The sequence below is a fragment of the Cajanus cajan genome, chromosome 4 (assembly GCF_000230855.2).
Source record: "Cajanus cajan strain Asha chromosome 4, NIPB_CcT2T_4, whole genome shotgun sequence".
NCBI lineage: Eukaryota > Viridiplantae > Streptophyta > Magnoliopsida > Fabales > Fabaceae > Cajanus > Cajanus cajan.
In genome coordinates, this window is record NC_138520.1 from 54402759 (window position 1) to 54418992 (window position 16234).

A 16234-nucleotide genomic window follows, 5' to 3' on the forward strand; every position below is an offset into this window, starting at 1 on the left:
ATAACTAAATTATTTTTGCTAATTTAAATGTATAATTTATATTTAGCTTTAAAAATTTTAATTCAATACATAAATTATAACAGTCTTTCAAAATAAAAAAATAAGTTATAAAAGATAAAATCATAAGTTAGAAAAAGTGTGGTAAACAGTTATGGGGGTTTATAGTCTAGTGTGATCCACTTTTTATGGATAACCTTTTAGTAATTGATAGTTAAATATTATTGTTATTCATGGTTTGTTATTTGTGAACCGTGAAATATTTTAACTTAAAAAAAAAACAGATAAATTAATATAACATAGTCTATTTAAATGTCATGTTACATTTATCTATAATATAAGAAGGAATAAATTGTGAATAAGCAAAAATTAATAATTTAGCTTGTATAATGCATGGACTAAATATTTATTATATATAATTAAATTTATAATAAATTATATTTACAAAATAAATTTTATGTTTTAATATATAAATATTATTTAAATTTTGTATAAATAAATATTTTTTAAACATATAAAGATAAATAATTTATATTATACTACAATATTTTTTTTATTGATATTATAATAAATAAAAATTGACATATATAAGAAATTAAAAAAAAATTATAAAAATTCTCTCATTGAAAAACATTTCTAAAAACACTCTTATACAAGATAAATATTCATATTTAATATATAAGGGTTGATTAATATAACTAAAAATATTTTATTTAATAAAAAAATATTTGATAGTAAGTATTAAATTTAAACTCTAATTATTTAAATAGATAAAGTTAAAATAGTTACATGCTATTTCAAGTATTAGATTGATTTTTATTAAGCTTTAATTGATATGATAATTTAATTTAAATAAATGCACTATTTGATCGTAAATATTAAAACATACATTATAGCTTGTTGTAAATTGAATTCTAGACAAGAAATTAAAAATACTAACTTGATCAAAATGTTGATATTGTTCAACTATATCATCTCCAGACAATGATTTAGGGGCAAATTGTTTTTCTTTTTTACCATCAAAGGCTTTTGCATTATTTCTCCATGAATGACTTTGTGGCAAAAATCGTCGACTTCCTATATAGGCAATTTTTTTCCCATTTAGTAAGCTTAAAGACCGTGTATTCATGTTACAACAAGGACAAGCTAATTTTCCTTTAGTACTCCATCTCGAGAGATTTCCATAGGCTGGAAAATCACTAATGGTCCATAAAATAGATGCATATAATCTAAATGTTTCTTTTGTTGAAGCATCATATGTCTCTACACCATTCTCCCATAATTCTTTTAATTCATCGATTAAAGGTTGCAAATACACATCAATATCATTTCCGGGAGCTTTAGGGCCTGGAATAAGTAGTGACATTATGAAATAAGGATCTTTCATGCACATCCAAGGCGGCAAGTTATAAGGAATCAAAACTACTGGCCAAACACTATGTTTAGTGCTCATATTTCCAAAAGGATTAAAATCATCACTAGCTAATCCAAGCCTTACATTGCGTGGATCTATTGCGAAGGATGGATATTTAGAGTTAAAATCCTTCCATGCAATTGAATCGGCAGGATGTCTCAATTTTCCATCTTCAAATTTCCTATCTTTGTGCCACCTCATTTCTGTAGCAATATGTGAGGACATGTATAATCGTTGTAACCTTGGTGCTAAAGGGAAATAACGCATAACCTTGTGGGGAATTTTTTTTATTTGGATCTTTATATCGAGGAGTAGTACAAGTTGGACAAGACATAGAATTCGAATAACCACCTCGATAAAGAATGCAATCTTTCAAGAAAGCATCTATTTTTATATAATCAAGCCCAAGTTCACGAATAATTTTTCGAGCCTCAAAATAAGATGTAGGAACTTTATTTCCTTGTGGAAATGCTTTAGCCAATAAAGAAAGTAAAGCGTCTATTGATTTTCCACTCAAGTTAAATAGACATTTGATATTCAACAATTGGACAATAAATGATAACTTAGAAAAGTTCACACACCCAGGATACAATTCTTGTTCAACATCCTCCAATAATCTAAAAAACTTTTTTGCTTCTTCATTTACTCCACCAATATTTGTGTTAGTACTATAACTTGATTCCTTATTTTCTGTGATGTTTTCAAAATTGTTAGCACTTTTAAGATCATGTAACATGTCAACAAGCCCATCACTACATATGTTTTTATCATCTTCATCATCAAATTCACCCATCACTTCTCCATGATGTTCCCATGTAACATAATCTTTTTGTATTCCAATTATGATCAAATGTTCATATATAATTTTCAAGACCAAAAAAGGTCATTCTTACATTTTTTGCATGGACAACGAAGTAACCTCCCCTCCTCAACACTACTAAATGCGAATTCGAGAAATTCACAAACTCCCTTCTCATATAGAGGATTTGTCCTATCATTAATTTGTATCCAACTTTTATCTAATTCCATCTCTATCAAAGAAAAAACATATATTATCATTATCAATATCAAAACTTAAAAATAATAAAAATTAATTATCTTAATATACTATAAAATAAATAAATTATTAAAGTATGTCAAACTATAAAACAAACTATTAAAGAGATATCATTTTAATGAACAAAAAAAATTCCATTCAATACATTTTTTTATTTTTAATATATTATTTTATATTCTTTATCGTTTAATTCTAAAATTTAAATTCTAATTGAGAGAAAAATTATATATATATATATATATATATATATATATAATGATAAAAATTCAAATTCACATTCAAAATCAAATATAAAAGAAATACTTTTTTTACCTTTATCTTTATATCAACCTTATTATATTAGACACAACCATCAATTTGATCACTCATAACTTTGTGTACTCCACACTCTCTCATTAAATTAAATTAAATTTGGATTTTGTATAATAGTTCAAAGGTGTCGTTTATGCATAAGCCTCATATAGGTTACTATATTTTTTTCTCTCAAGGCTTTACTTCCTGTTATTATCTTTCCTCAACTTTTTCGATTAATTCATTTAAACTGACCAAAATCTTCTCTAAAAAAATTAATTCCTTTATCTTTTCGTACCCATCCTTCAAATTTACTGATTTAATTTTATTAATTTATCTTCTCTCTTAATATCCAATTTAGCATATTGTTCACTTTCTCTCATATTTTCTAAAATTAGAATATCAAATATCTATAACACTCTTTTCCATTCATTATGTTGTACTAGTTAACTTGATCCTAAAAAATTAAACTAACATTTTTTTAAATATTTCATTTTATTATCTCATACAACAAAATTTAAAACTATTAAGGTAAAGAGTTTGATGTGAATCAAAACATTTTCTTCTCACGAAGATTAAAAGCTTTTTATCTTTTTAAATTTTTTATTTTGTAAGTTTGTTTCAAAATTCTATGAAAAAAAAGGTTTGTTAACCAATCCTTACAAAATTAATTTAAAATAAAATAAAATAATGTTATTTTACTTTTATTCTCTAAGAATAATTTATTTAAATCCAAAAGAAATATATTTAAATTATTTTTATTATTTATTATCACCTATTTTCAAAAATAAAATTCAAAATTAAATCAAGACACAAGACTTCTTTTAGAAAATTGATTTTTTGTTTTATTTTTAAATTACCAAATCATCTAAGACAATGAACAAAGAGAAACATGTCAAGACAGTTATCTATCATTACTGATTTGTGATGTAGGCTTATTAATTGTATTTCTTATATATAGATTGAATTTTACAAAAGATTAATAATAGCTTATTAATCCTATTTCTTATTATTTTATTTTGTGAAATAAAAAATAAGAGTAATGAGACCAGATCGAAGTTGGATGTTAAGACGAAAAGACCACTCTGGCCTTGTAAGTGAAGAATTTAGAAATGGAGTTGATGATTTCATTCGGGTTGCCACAAGAAACCTGGCAATTATTGATGAAGTGGGACACATTCCTTGTCCATGTGCAAAATGTAGAAATCGTTACAGGGATGAAACATTTTGGGTGGAAAAACATTTGTATGACCATGGAATTGCTCCAATGGAAGAAGTAGGCAACAATGATATACATCATCCAATGGACAACTTTCATCATGATCACTTCATTGATGATATTGAAGATGATGAGATTGAAGATATTAACGAGTTCATAGATGATGAGGAATTATATGATTCAGAATCTAGTTATTATTAACAACTTGATTTTGAAAGGTGATGAATATATTCTAAAAGGTTTTAGTTTCAACACATTACACATAATTACTCATTTTTTAGTGTTAAAATAAGAAATAGATAAAAGGGTTTCTAATTGGTACTAGTATTGCCTTATTTGATTACTTGTGGTTCTTGATGACTTTAATTTCCCATATAAATGATCACTTTTTGTTGTTTTAATTTTATGTAGGTAATCATTATGCCAACTACTCGAGGAAGAGGGCGTCGGGTTAATCAAGCCAATAATCCTCATCAGCTCACTCAAATTGCTTCGAATCCTCCACCACATGTTTCTCATCACTCACCTCGTACACTTTTAGAATAACATTTTAATTATTAACTCTATATTTATTTAAATGCAATGGATAAAATCTAACTTTTCTTTACTATGTTTGTCTAGGTGATGGATCTACTAGTTCATTAGCTAATGGTGGTGCTACATCAGCTAGTGGTGGACAATCATCTGATACCACCCCCTTGATTAATGGTGGTGAATCAAATACTATCCCAACATCTGATAATCAACAACCTATTATGGTGCCTTCAAGTGAAGATTCTAATGTAGAAGTTGATAGGAGGCAAATAATATCCGTGGAGGCAGTTTCTAAACTGTAAGTAAAATTGAATTTATGAATATGATTAATACTTTAAATTCATGTTATTGAACTATTTGTGGTTTGAATTGAATTATAGGAAGAGGTTTGCTCAACAATTTGTGACTCGTGATATCATTTCTGAGGTAATGTCAAGGATGCCTTATGCTGCAGATTGTTGGAAAAGTTATTGCCCTGAAATGAAAAAAATGTTATTTAATGATTTTAAGGTAAGTAATTAATCTAATAGTATTATATATTATATCATTATATCAACAACTATTTTTTTTTTACTTTAGTTGTATTATTGCAGGAAAAATATCGTTTTGAATCAGAATATGATCGTGTGATGGCGAGGGAAGTTTGGGAAAAAACATGCATGGATAGGTATTCTGATCAATTGTGCAAAGACAGGGATAAAGCAATAAAAGTAGCAAACTCAAGAAATTATGAGGATTTAAGGGCTCACAAGCCTAGAGGGATGAAAGCTGAAATATGGAATGAGTTGATCGACATTTGGAAGACACCAGAATGGCAAAAGAAATCTGTTGCTGGAAGACAAAACAGGGCTGCCCAGCCTGAAGCAATGGTGCACACAGGAGGGTCAAGAAGCTTCGGGCAACATAAAAAAGCTATGGTAATCAAATCATATTGAATTTTGTCAATACTTAATGAGTGATGTTTGCTTTATTCCTATTCTAATATTTGGAATTTGTTACAATTAAAATTGTGTTATTAATGATGTCTTAAAAATCTTTACCCATGGATTTTTTTTAAGTGCAGTTTTTTTTTAATTCTTTAACAAGTTGTGAAAGTTGAAGGTTTTGAAAATTAATGAGTTTCTTTGGTAAATTTCATTACTTACAATTTGTACTGTAATTTTTTTACAGGAGGCACAAGAGAATCGTCCTGTTTCTTATCGTGAAGTGTATAACAAAGTTCACAAAAAAAATGATGGTGAATTTGTCTCAACTAGGGCAAAGAAATTTATTGTATGTTATTTTATATTTTAAGATTGATTATGTACTTTTTTAATCTCTTACTATTTCACTTTTTTTTTTGTTTATTATTTGTAGGAAACATATGAAGAATCAATGACACAAAAATATGGAGAAGACACTTCATCTCATCCTATAATTGATTCTGATCTTTGGTTAAAAGCTGCAGGTGAAAACAAGAAGAAAAGAGTGCATGGCATGGGACATAGCTTGGATCTTGGAACTAGTAGCTCTACCCAAGCTTCATCTCTAGAGGTTGCAGGTTCCTCTGCAAATCTTACGCCTATGACAGAAGAACGAGTCACTGCAGTTATAAATAATGCATTGGCCTCTTTTTTGCAAACACAAATACCAGAGATGATGAGGCAAATAATTCAAGCAGTTCAACCATCAACAACACCATCAACCAACCAACATAGGGAGGATCAAGGACGAGATGATGATTTTACTAGCTTAGGTTGATTATTATTTAGGATGACTTGTTATTTGGCTTTTCTTTTTGTAAGACATTAATTAGTTTATATTTCTTTAAGATATAGTATGCACAAGTTGGATTTTGTAAGACATTTAACAATTTGGTTTTGTAAGAGATATTGTTACATGCAACTTTTATTTTAAATCATGTCGAATTAAAAAAAATTATGTAGTTGATTTAGATTTATTTAAAATATCAAATTAAGTGACATATTTACAGGGATACATGAGAGAATAATGTAATTAGGAAAGTGAGATATTAGCGAGGGATTCGCGAGGAAACTCAAAAGATATATTGTGAAGGTTTCGCGAGGGATTAGCGTGGTATTCGCGAGGGAACTCAATCCATATGATTTGATGGATTTGCGTGGGATTAGCGAGGGATTTGCGAGGGACATATTTGCGAGGGTTTAGCGAGAGATTTGCGAGGGACATATTTGCGAGGGTTTAGCGAGGGATTTGCGAGGGACATATTTGCGAGGGTTTATCGAGGGATTCGTGAGGGAACTCAATCCATATGCTTTGATGGATTTGCGTGGGATTAGCGAAGGATTTGCGAGGGACATATTTGCGAGGGTTTAGCGAGGGATTTGCAAGGGACATATTTGCGAGGGTTTAGCGAGGGGTTTGCGAGGAAATATTAAATACAATTAGCGAGGGAATTTAGGTTCTACATTTGCGAGGCGAAAGCGAAGAATTAGCGGCACAAATTTGCGACGGACTAGCGAAGCTGGTTGCGAGGGAAAAGCAAAGGAATGTAGCGAGGGAATTGCGAGGGATATGCATCCGTCGCTAATTAGCGACTTGAATTTAGCGAGGGAATGATCCCTCACAAATCCCTCGCTAGTCCCTCGCCATTCTGTTTAGCGAGGGATTTGCGAGGTGTGACACCCTCTACCCCATCATCAATTCACAATTAAATAATAAGAAAAATTTCTTTTTTTTTCTTTTTGGGTAAATAAAATCTTTCATAGTTTAATAACATCTTTCATGTATAAAACAATTATTTCAAATATTATAAGGTAGAAGATTCACATTCGTAACTCATCAATCATAAAAAGTCAACATATAAGTATTAAGATTCAAGAAATCATATAAAGGAAAATATAGATTAATTCCAGCAAAGGTGGCAGAGCCTCCTAGTTAGGAATTAATTTATAACTTTGAAATCATATAATAAAATAGTATAATAAAGATGTACATTTTGGTCTTTTCTCAGGAACGTTCAAAATTATATAAGAAGAGAAAATTAAAGCTTTTTAATATAATAACATCCAAAATAAACCTAGCTATGCCCGACGTCACATCCTATCAGAGCATGCCCCACTGAAGCCTTAAGCCTCATCACCAACATCCCCATGATGCTGATCATCTGCAACATAATTTAAAACATATACAAAAACAACAAGGGAGTGAGAAACATCTCACTCAGTTTCAGGTGAAGAATAAAGGTTAGATAGCACCCACACACACACACCACAAATATAAGTCACATGTAAACAATACACATACATCATCAATATTACAAATACATTCATTTATCATGCAATGATGTCATGGACTCATCTCATAAATGCATGCATGTGGCGCCATACGGAAGTTTCACATATCATCACTGGTGACCCAAAGGTACACCTGGTTACATCACTGGTGACCCTAAGGTACACCTGGTTACATCACTGGTGACCCTAAGGTACACCTGGTTACAAGTTACATCACTGGTGACCCTAAGGTACACCTTGTTAGCATGTTACATCACTGGTGACCCCAAGGTACACCTCGTTAGCAAGTTACATCACTGGTAGGCAGCCTCAGCGGCACACCTGGAATAATATATGCGTATGATGCATGTCATACCTTCATAATCTCATTGACTCAATATTTAACTTGTTACATAATTTCATTTAGTACATCATGTCCTCATTTGTCATAGTCTCATAATCACATGTCTCAATAGTCCATTCATATGTCTCATGTCATTTGTCCATATTTCACAAGGTCGTGTCATAAATACTCCTCATAAGGTTCGCATAGGAATTCACAGAGATCCAGAGAGCATTCTTTTTCATATTAAAATCCATTTATTATTAACATTAATTTCATGTTCATTTATTACTTTCAACAAAGAACAAAGTAGAATAAATAGAAAATCGGACAGAACAACGACACCTTCAACAAAAACAAAGTAGAGTAAATAGAAAATCAAACAGAACAACAGCACCTTCAACAAAGAACAAAGTAAAGTAAATAGAAAATCAAACAGAACAACGACATCTTCAACAAAGAACAAAATAGAGTAAATAGAAAATCAGACAGAACAACGGCAAGGGATTGGGGGCCAATCCGACAAACAACTATCCAACAATTATCCCCACACCCCTGAGCGAGGTTCTCACTCCCCCCCTTACCTGGATAGGCGGAGTTGGAACTTGGGCAGGGTCTCCTCCTCTGGATCCCCTTTTTTTCTTTCCCTCTCTCTCTCTTTCTTTCTCTCTCTCTCTCTTCTCTCTCTCTCTCTTTCTCTTTTCTTTCTCTCTCTAAAATTTTCACTTCTTCTCCTCTGTACCAAATTTTCACCCCCCTGCCCCTATTTATAGGCTTCCTGGCGCAACCGGAACGGCCGTACTGATTTCGGAACGGGCCGTTCCGGATCCTTCAAACGTGGGCAAATTTCTCAACTGGAACGGCCCGTTCCAAAACCGAAACGGCCCGTTCCGAGACTCAGCAGAACGACCCGTTCTATTTCTAGAACGGCCCGTTCTCCATACCAGAACGGCCCGTTCTCCATCCAGAACGGCCCGTTCCAGGCCCGTTCTGGAACTTGAAAAAAATAGCATATTCGCTCTTTTGGAACGGCCCGTTCTGCATTTGGAACGGCCCGTTCCGAAACCCAGAAATACCCTTGTCCCTTTATTAAAATTACGAAAATGCCATCAATAATTACGAAAATGCCATTACTAATAAAAATATCCTTTTAAGGAAATTGGGGTGTTACACGAGGGATTTGCGAGGGATCTTTCCCTCTCTAATTCACAATTTTCTTGTAGTGTTAATGATATTAATTGAGTAGCATTTCTACCCTTTAATATCATGTAAATCATAAAAGTTAATATAACAATTATTCATTGTCCTAAGCATAATTTAGTATCAATAAATAAAAATCAATAACATTGATTGAATAGCAATTCTATCTTTCATGTTATTGGAAGGGTTTATTGATTAGCCATTTGCTAGCCCAAATCACTTTAATTTTCTAATATAAAATAAAAAAGAAGCATCTCACATACATTTCTGAGGAGTAAATTTAATGTTTATAAATTTATATAATTTTGCGCTCTTAATTAAAGGTACTATTTTACAGGCGTTGTAGGGTGCTAATACCTTCCCTACACGTAATTGACTCCCGAACTCAACTTTGATTTTAAAAATTATCCATTAAAGGGTTTTCCAATGTTTTTCCCTTAAAATAAAATATTGGTGGCGGCTCCATTGAAAAATAAATGTTAGCATCATCCCGTCGTGATCCCGGTTACGACAGATGGCGACTCCACTGGGGATGTTTGAAAGTCAGGCCTTATTAAATTAATTGCGCAAAATTATGACTTTATAAATATTAATTTTTTTTTCCTTTCCTTTTATTTTATTTTTTTTGTATTTATTTGTTTTGTTATTTTTGTTTGCTACGCATGTTTTGTTTGGATTTAAGCTTAAATTAGAGTTTTGTTTATTTTATTTGCATGTCTATTTGTTACCTCACACACCCACGAACACTTGTACCTCACACAATTTGGGCTCTATACCCGAGCCTGTGCGAGCCTAAGAAGAGAAGGTGGCTTGATGACTGTTATTGAGGGGCTTGATGCTCACTTGACCGTTGTTGAGTTACTGCTCAGGTTGTTACTAGTAGCATGGGTTAATCATATTGAGAGGGTATGTTCCCTACTTGTGATTAATTCATGCGCTAGGTCCTTATTTATATGATAAGGGCAACCTGGGGACCACTAAATCTTGCACTAATAGGTGGACTTAATGACCTTCCAAAGTAGGGTGTTAACCTTAGAAATTTCCTACCCTAGGTTTACCGTAATAAGTCACATTGTACTACTCTCTATCCCTCTTCTTATATATATTCATACTAACAAAAAAAACATGTTAATACATTCATGCATCAAACATTTATATCCAATATCATTTGTTAGGTTGCTTTTCTTGCCTAAAATAATTTATTTATTTATTTATTTTTTAACAAATAAAAGATAAAAATGATGGAAGGTCATGCATACATGCATATTAGGGGCATATTAGGTTGCATTTTTTTTCATTTAACTAAGTCTTTGTTTCATTAATACTTTAAAACAATCGATAGTATTCAATATGGAGGAGATTCAAAATCATACTAGCAATGCATCAGGGTTAAGCAAGAGTATCAGGATAAATGTGCTAAAAAATGATCTCCAAAGGGTAGGTAAGATCTGCCAAAATAATAGCACATTTGACTTTATATATAACTTGTTTTAAACATCATTTATTGAGGAGACAATTCTCCCTTGAGTGATTGTTAATCACATTTTGATCTTGAGACGATTGATCCTTGTTTGAAAATGTGGTTTGTACTCTTACATTGCTAGTAAGATGACCTTATCCATTGAGGAGTGAATGCTCCCTTGAAATAAGTGTCAACCATTGTATGACGTAAGGGGTTTTTACCTCTAGCGTTGAGATGTGGGGAGTCGCTCTTCAATTTGAATACAAAATCAATTTTTTTTTCCAAAATTTGTTTCTTCTTCCTTTTCTTTTATACTTATAAAAATTCACTTTGTATTCAGAAAGTAATAAAGCGGAAAAAAAAAAAAGCAAAGTGTTTCCTCGGTATCATTATAGAACACGCTCTCAGGCCAAGATCATAGATGAGATGGAGGAACGCAACGAAGAAATGAGAAATGATATCAATCAATTGAAGGAACAAATGGCTCAAATTCTAGAGATGTTGCGGTCTATACAAGTGAAAAATGTAGAAGGGACCCCTCCAGTAGCTAGAGGAGAATCGTCAACCTCTCCTGCGTATCTACCTGGCTTTACCTCAGCCCCAGCACAACCATTAACTTTACACCTTAACAATCCCAGCCAACATGTTGACCCTCTAGAGGTCCAATGGCCACCATATGGCCTTCCGCCCAACTACACACCTCCAACAATCATGGACCCCCAGATAAACACCAACTATTGGTGAACCAGTTGCCTAGACAAATACAACTTACCTAACCTGAGGTTTCACCCATGAATGTCACCTCTTATAAACATCAAGTTCCCTACCAACCCCAAAATTCTAATTTTATCAACCAAGGGAATCCTCACCAAACTTCTAGGGGATATCAACCAACCTCTGAAATTGAGCATGTTCGGTCTAGTGAGAAGTTGCAAATGCTAGAAGAGAGGCTAAAGGTTGTGGAAGGAGGTAGTTATGATATCGGTGAAGCTGTCGATCTTTGTTTGGTTCCAGATATAGAGTTTCCCCCAAAATTCAAAGTGCCTGAATTTGACAAATATAAAGGAACAAGTTGTCCAAAGAATCACATAACCATGTATTGCAGAAAGATGGTAGCATATGCTCGTAATGATAAGTTGCTTATTCATTGTTTTCAAGATTCGTTAACTAGGGCAACTTTGAATTGGTATATGCATCTTGAACGGGCCTATATCCGCTCCTGGAAGGATTTAGCTGATGCTTTCCTTAAATAATATAAGTATAATCTTGACATGGTTCCAGATAGGTTTGAACTATGTAACATGTCTAAAAAAGATGGTGAAACGTTTAAGGAATATGCTCAGAGATGGAGAGAAGTGGCAGCACAAGTGGAACCTCCTTTGTCTGATAGAGAAGCGGTAGCCCTGTTCATTGATACTTTACAAGCACCGTTCTATGATAAAATGATTGGGAATATTTTATCAAATTTCTCTGATATAGTTATCATCGGGGAAAGGATTGAGAATGGCATGAGGAGTGAGAAGATTGCGGTTAACTCTATTGAAATAGCTGGTTCAAGAAAATTTTCAAATGGTGCAGGAAAGAAAAAAGAAGGAGATACAAATGCAGTGACATTCAACTCCCCTAGGTCACCTAACAACCAACCTCCTTATTTCTATACCCCTCACATGGTCTACCCAAATATCACTGCCGTCTCACCACATCCTCAGCAACCTATCCATCAAACTCTGCAAGCTTCACCCACAATACCTACCGCACAACCACCTCAATCTACCCAGCCATGGAACCAAAATTCTAACCATGTGAGGTCACCAAATACCCAAGATCGGAAACCAATTGAGTTTGACCCTATCCCTATGTCCTATACTGAGTTGTTTCCTCTCCTACTACAAAATTCACTAGTAGTACGTTGCCCGATGAAGCCCATAGAACCACCATATCCTAGGGGATACGCATTAATGCCAAATGTGATTATCATGCAGGAGCTATTAGCCACTCCATTGAAAATTGCAGGGCACTAAAAACTAAGGTACAAAGTTTGACTAAGGCTGGGTGGTTAAACTTTAAAGAGGACAATCCTAACATTGGGAATAACCCTCTACCAGGTCATGGAGGGCCGACAGTTAATTCTATTGAGGAGAGTAGATGGGGTCCCTCTCAGTGATCTGTGAGAAAGCTTTTGGTGTGACGGGTTTGAGTTTCCAAACTCAATAGCTATTGTTGAGCAAGACTCTTGCGAGAATGAACATGCTAGTCTGGTTCACGCTTGTCCATTGAATGTGAAACTTAATAATTGGGAGATTGTCAAGCTGCTTGTGGTCTTTAATTCAATTTTTAAGAAATTTTCTTATAATGTCAATCTTATTGCTCTGCCCAAGGCTTTAAGATTTATTTATTTGAATAAGGGCTCATGTATTTCCTTTTAATATTAAATAAAATGCATTCATTCTTCTCTCATCTCTTGCCTCTTTCTTTTTCCTTAATCTCTTTATCAATCTTTTCCTAACTTTAAAGAATGCAGAAAAATGTGCTTGAAAGTGACAATGCTAGTGTTGCACCAAATAATTTTGATTGTGCAGTTAATCAGACTTGTGAGGAAATGGAAAATGATTGCTTTAAATACTAGATGTATGCTGATAACATCAATGCTTTGCTAACTTTTCTTAATGTTTTGTCACCACCTTGGCCATTTTCAATGTGGGGAATGGATGTTATTAGCCCTATTGAGCCGAAAGCATCAAATGGACATCGCTTCATTTTGGTTGCTATTGACTATTTCACCAAATGGGTTGGTTAAAGCCGCTTCATATCCCTATGTGACTCGAAATGTGGTTGCAAAGTTCATTAAAAGGGAATTTATTTGTCGTTATAGTATGCCAAGCAGAATCATCACTGATAATAGAACCAACTTGAACAACAAGATGATGACAGAATTATGTGTTGACTTCAAAATTCAGTACCATAACTCTTCCCCATACCGCCCAAAGATGAACGAGGCAGTTGAAGCAGTAAACAAGAACATCAAGAAGATCATTCAGAAAATGGTGGTGACATACAAAGATTGGGATGAGATGCTTCCATTTTCTTTACATGAGCAACAAACAAGAATATCAAGAGGATCATCAACTGGGGCAACCCCATTTTCCTTAGTTTATGGAATGGAAGTAGTCCTTCCAATCGAGGTTGAAATTCCATCTTTAAGAGTATTGACGGAAGCCAAATTAGAAGAAGCAGAATGGGTCCAAACCCATTTGGATCAACTAAATCTCATTGAGGAGAAAAGGTTGAATGCAATTTGTCATGGCCAATTATACAAAAAAAAAGGGTATATAAAAAAATGTTCGCTAGATTGAAAACCCGAAAGGGCAATCTAGGAAAAAGTTAGAGCGACCCGCTAGATTGAAAACTTGAAAGAGCAACCTAGGCAAAAATTAGGGTCAACAATAAAAAAAAAGGAGGCTCGCTAGATTGAAAACCCGAAAGGGCGATCTAGGCAAAAGTTAGAGCAGCCCACTAGGTTGAAAACTCAAAAAAGCAATCTAGGCAAAAATTAGGTAAAAAAAAATACACAAAAAAAAGAGCTAGTTAGATTGAAAACCCGAAAAGGCTATCTAAGCAAAGTCAGAGCGACATGCTAGGTTGAAAACCTGAAAAAGCATCTAGTAGATAAGTATCATGCCAATTTTTGAGGTATCAATTGGGGCAAGCCATGCAGAGCTGAAAACTGGGGCAAAATGCATTGAATTATTGTCTAAAGTTTATTGGCGAGCAATCAAGATTATTGAACTGCAGTACTAGCATTGTTCATTTGGAAAGTATCACTCACATGATAAATACCTCCCATTGCTACCGTTGTATATATTTGTCATTCTTGTCATACAATGACTTCCTTTGTAAACAAATTTTCTTTCTTGAATAAGATTATCCTATTCCCTTGTTGCCAATTCTCCTTGCATTTTATGATAATATATTGAAATGAAATGCATGTTACATGTTAAAAAATTCAAGGCATTACAAATTATTTTTATGAGTTTTGAATCAGCATTGACATTCGGTTGATCAAGCACAAGCATTCAACCACTTCAGCATTGGCATTCGGTTGATCAAGCACAAGCATTCAACCACTTCAGCATAAGCATTCGGTCGATCTAGCACAAGCATTTGACCACTCCATCAAACATTGACATTCGGTTGATCAAGCACAAGCATTCAACCACATCAAACATTGGCATTTGGTTGATCAAGCACAAGCATTCAACCACTTTAGCATTGGCATTCGGTTGATCAAGCACAAGCATTCAACCCCTCCAGCACAAGCATTCAACATTAACATTCAATTAATCCAAAAACACTTGATGATCTCAACACAACATTCTAGCATTGGACTATTCAAGCAAAAACATTGAATCTTTCAAGAACTTACTTCATCAACAATAAGAGCTATGACTTGGGTAGCTGGATAAAATTAATTCACATCTTTATTTATTTTCTTATCGCAAATGATCTAAATTACCTTATTTAGATTATTTAATAAGAAATAAATAAAGAGGAGCAACTGTGAATAATTAATTTTATCCGGACTCACAAAATTAATGAAATGGACATTTACTATGAAGAGGAGGAGCTCTCAAAGTATGGAGGTGACAACAAGAAAGTTTGAAGCAAAAAAAAAAAACGTTAGGTAGCCCAGAATGGGCCGTTCCAAATTCGGAACGGGCCGTTCCTAGTTATAAAAAAGCACAGCAACCCTAATTGGGAACGGGCCGTTCCAAGATGGGAACGGGCCATTCCAAGTCAGTTAAAAGGCCTAAACTTCCTTATCTGGAACGGGTCGTTCCGAATTTCAGAACGGGTCGTTGCACGTTTAGAACGGGCCATTCCAAATTCACATTTAACACATAAAGTCCATTTTCAGAACGGGTCGTTCTGATTTTGGAACGGGTCGTTCTGGTCAGGTTTGACGTCTATAAATAGACGTCTGGGGCACAGTTTTCAGGGCTGGAAAATTTCGTCCAATACTCTTAAGAGCTCGAATTTTTTTTTTCTCTCTCTCCTCCATCTCTTTTGTATTTCTTAAGATCTGTGAGACACCTCTGTAGTGTGAAAGGTAGCCAAAAAGCACCTTCTTGATCATCATATTCGAAGATTCAACTCATTTGGTATCGCTTCTTTTCTTAAGTTTTTTTTTTCTTTTCTTTATTTATTTATTTATTATTATTATTATTATTTGTTTATTTATTTATTTATTTATTTATTTTTGTTTATTGTTTGTACATAGTGAATATGATTTGTTGCCTTTAAGATTATTATTTATAAAAATATTTAATATACGACCAATAATAATGTTAATTGAATAACATTTTTTATCTTTATCATTATTAGGTCATGGGGGTTTAATAACTAGTCATTTTCTAGCTTAAACTCTCCTATACAAAATTTCTTTTTAAAGAATAAAGATGTTGCAACCAATAACGTTAATTAAAT

The 16234-nt window shown here is 33.3% G+C and overlaps 2 protein-coding genes across 2 annotated transcripts; both read left to right on the top strand.

Moving 5' to 3' along the window:
- Nucleotides 1-2777: 2777 nt before the first annotated feature.
- Nucleotides 2778-6444, top strand: LOC145957066 (uncharacterized). The gene is made up of 3 exons (XM_083073292.1): nucleotides 2778-5429; nucleotides 5683-5784; nucleotides 5869-6444. The coding sequence occupies exons 1-3, from the start codon at nucleotides 5142-5144 to the stop codon at nucleotides 6250-6252; spliced, it is 774 nt and encodes a 257-aa protein (XP_082929418.1). The 5' UTR covers nucleotides 2778-5141; the 3' UTR covers nucleotides 6253-6444.
- A 7047-nt stretch (nucleotides 6445-13491) lies between these two features.
- LOC145957368 (uncharacterized) lies at nucleotides 13492-14853 on the top strand. The gene is made up of 2 exons (XM_083073611.1): nucleotides 13492-14033; nucleotides 14793-14853. The coding sequence occupies exons 1-2, from the start codon at nucleotides 13492-13494 to the stop codon at nucleotides 14851-14853; spliced, it is 603 nt and encodes a 200-aa protein (XP_082929737.1).
- The last annotated feature ends 1381 nt before the right edge of the window (nucleotides 14854-16234 follow it).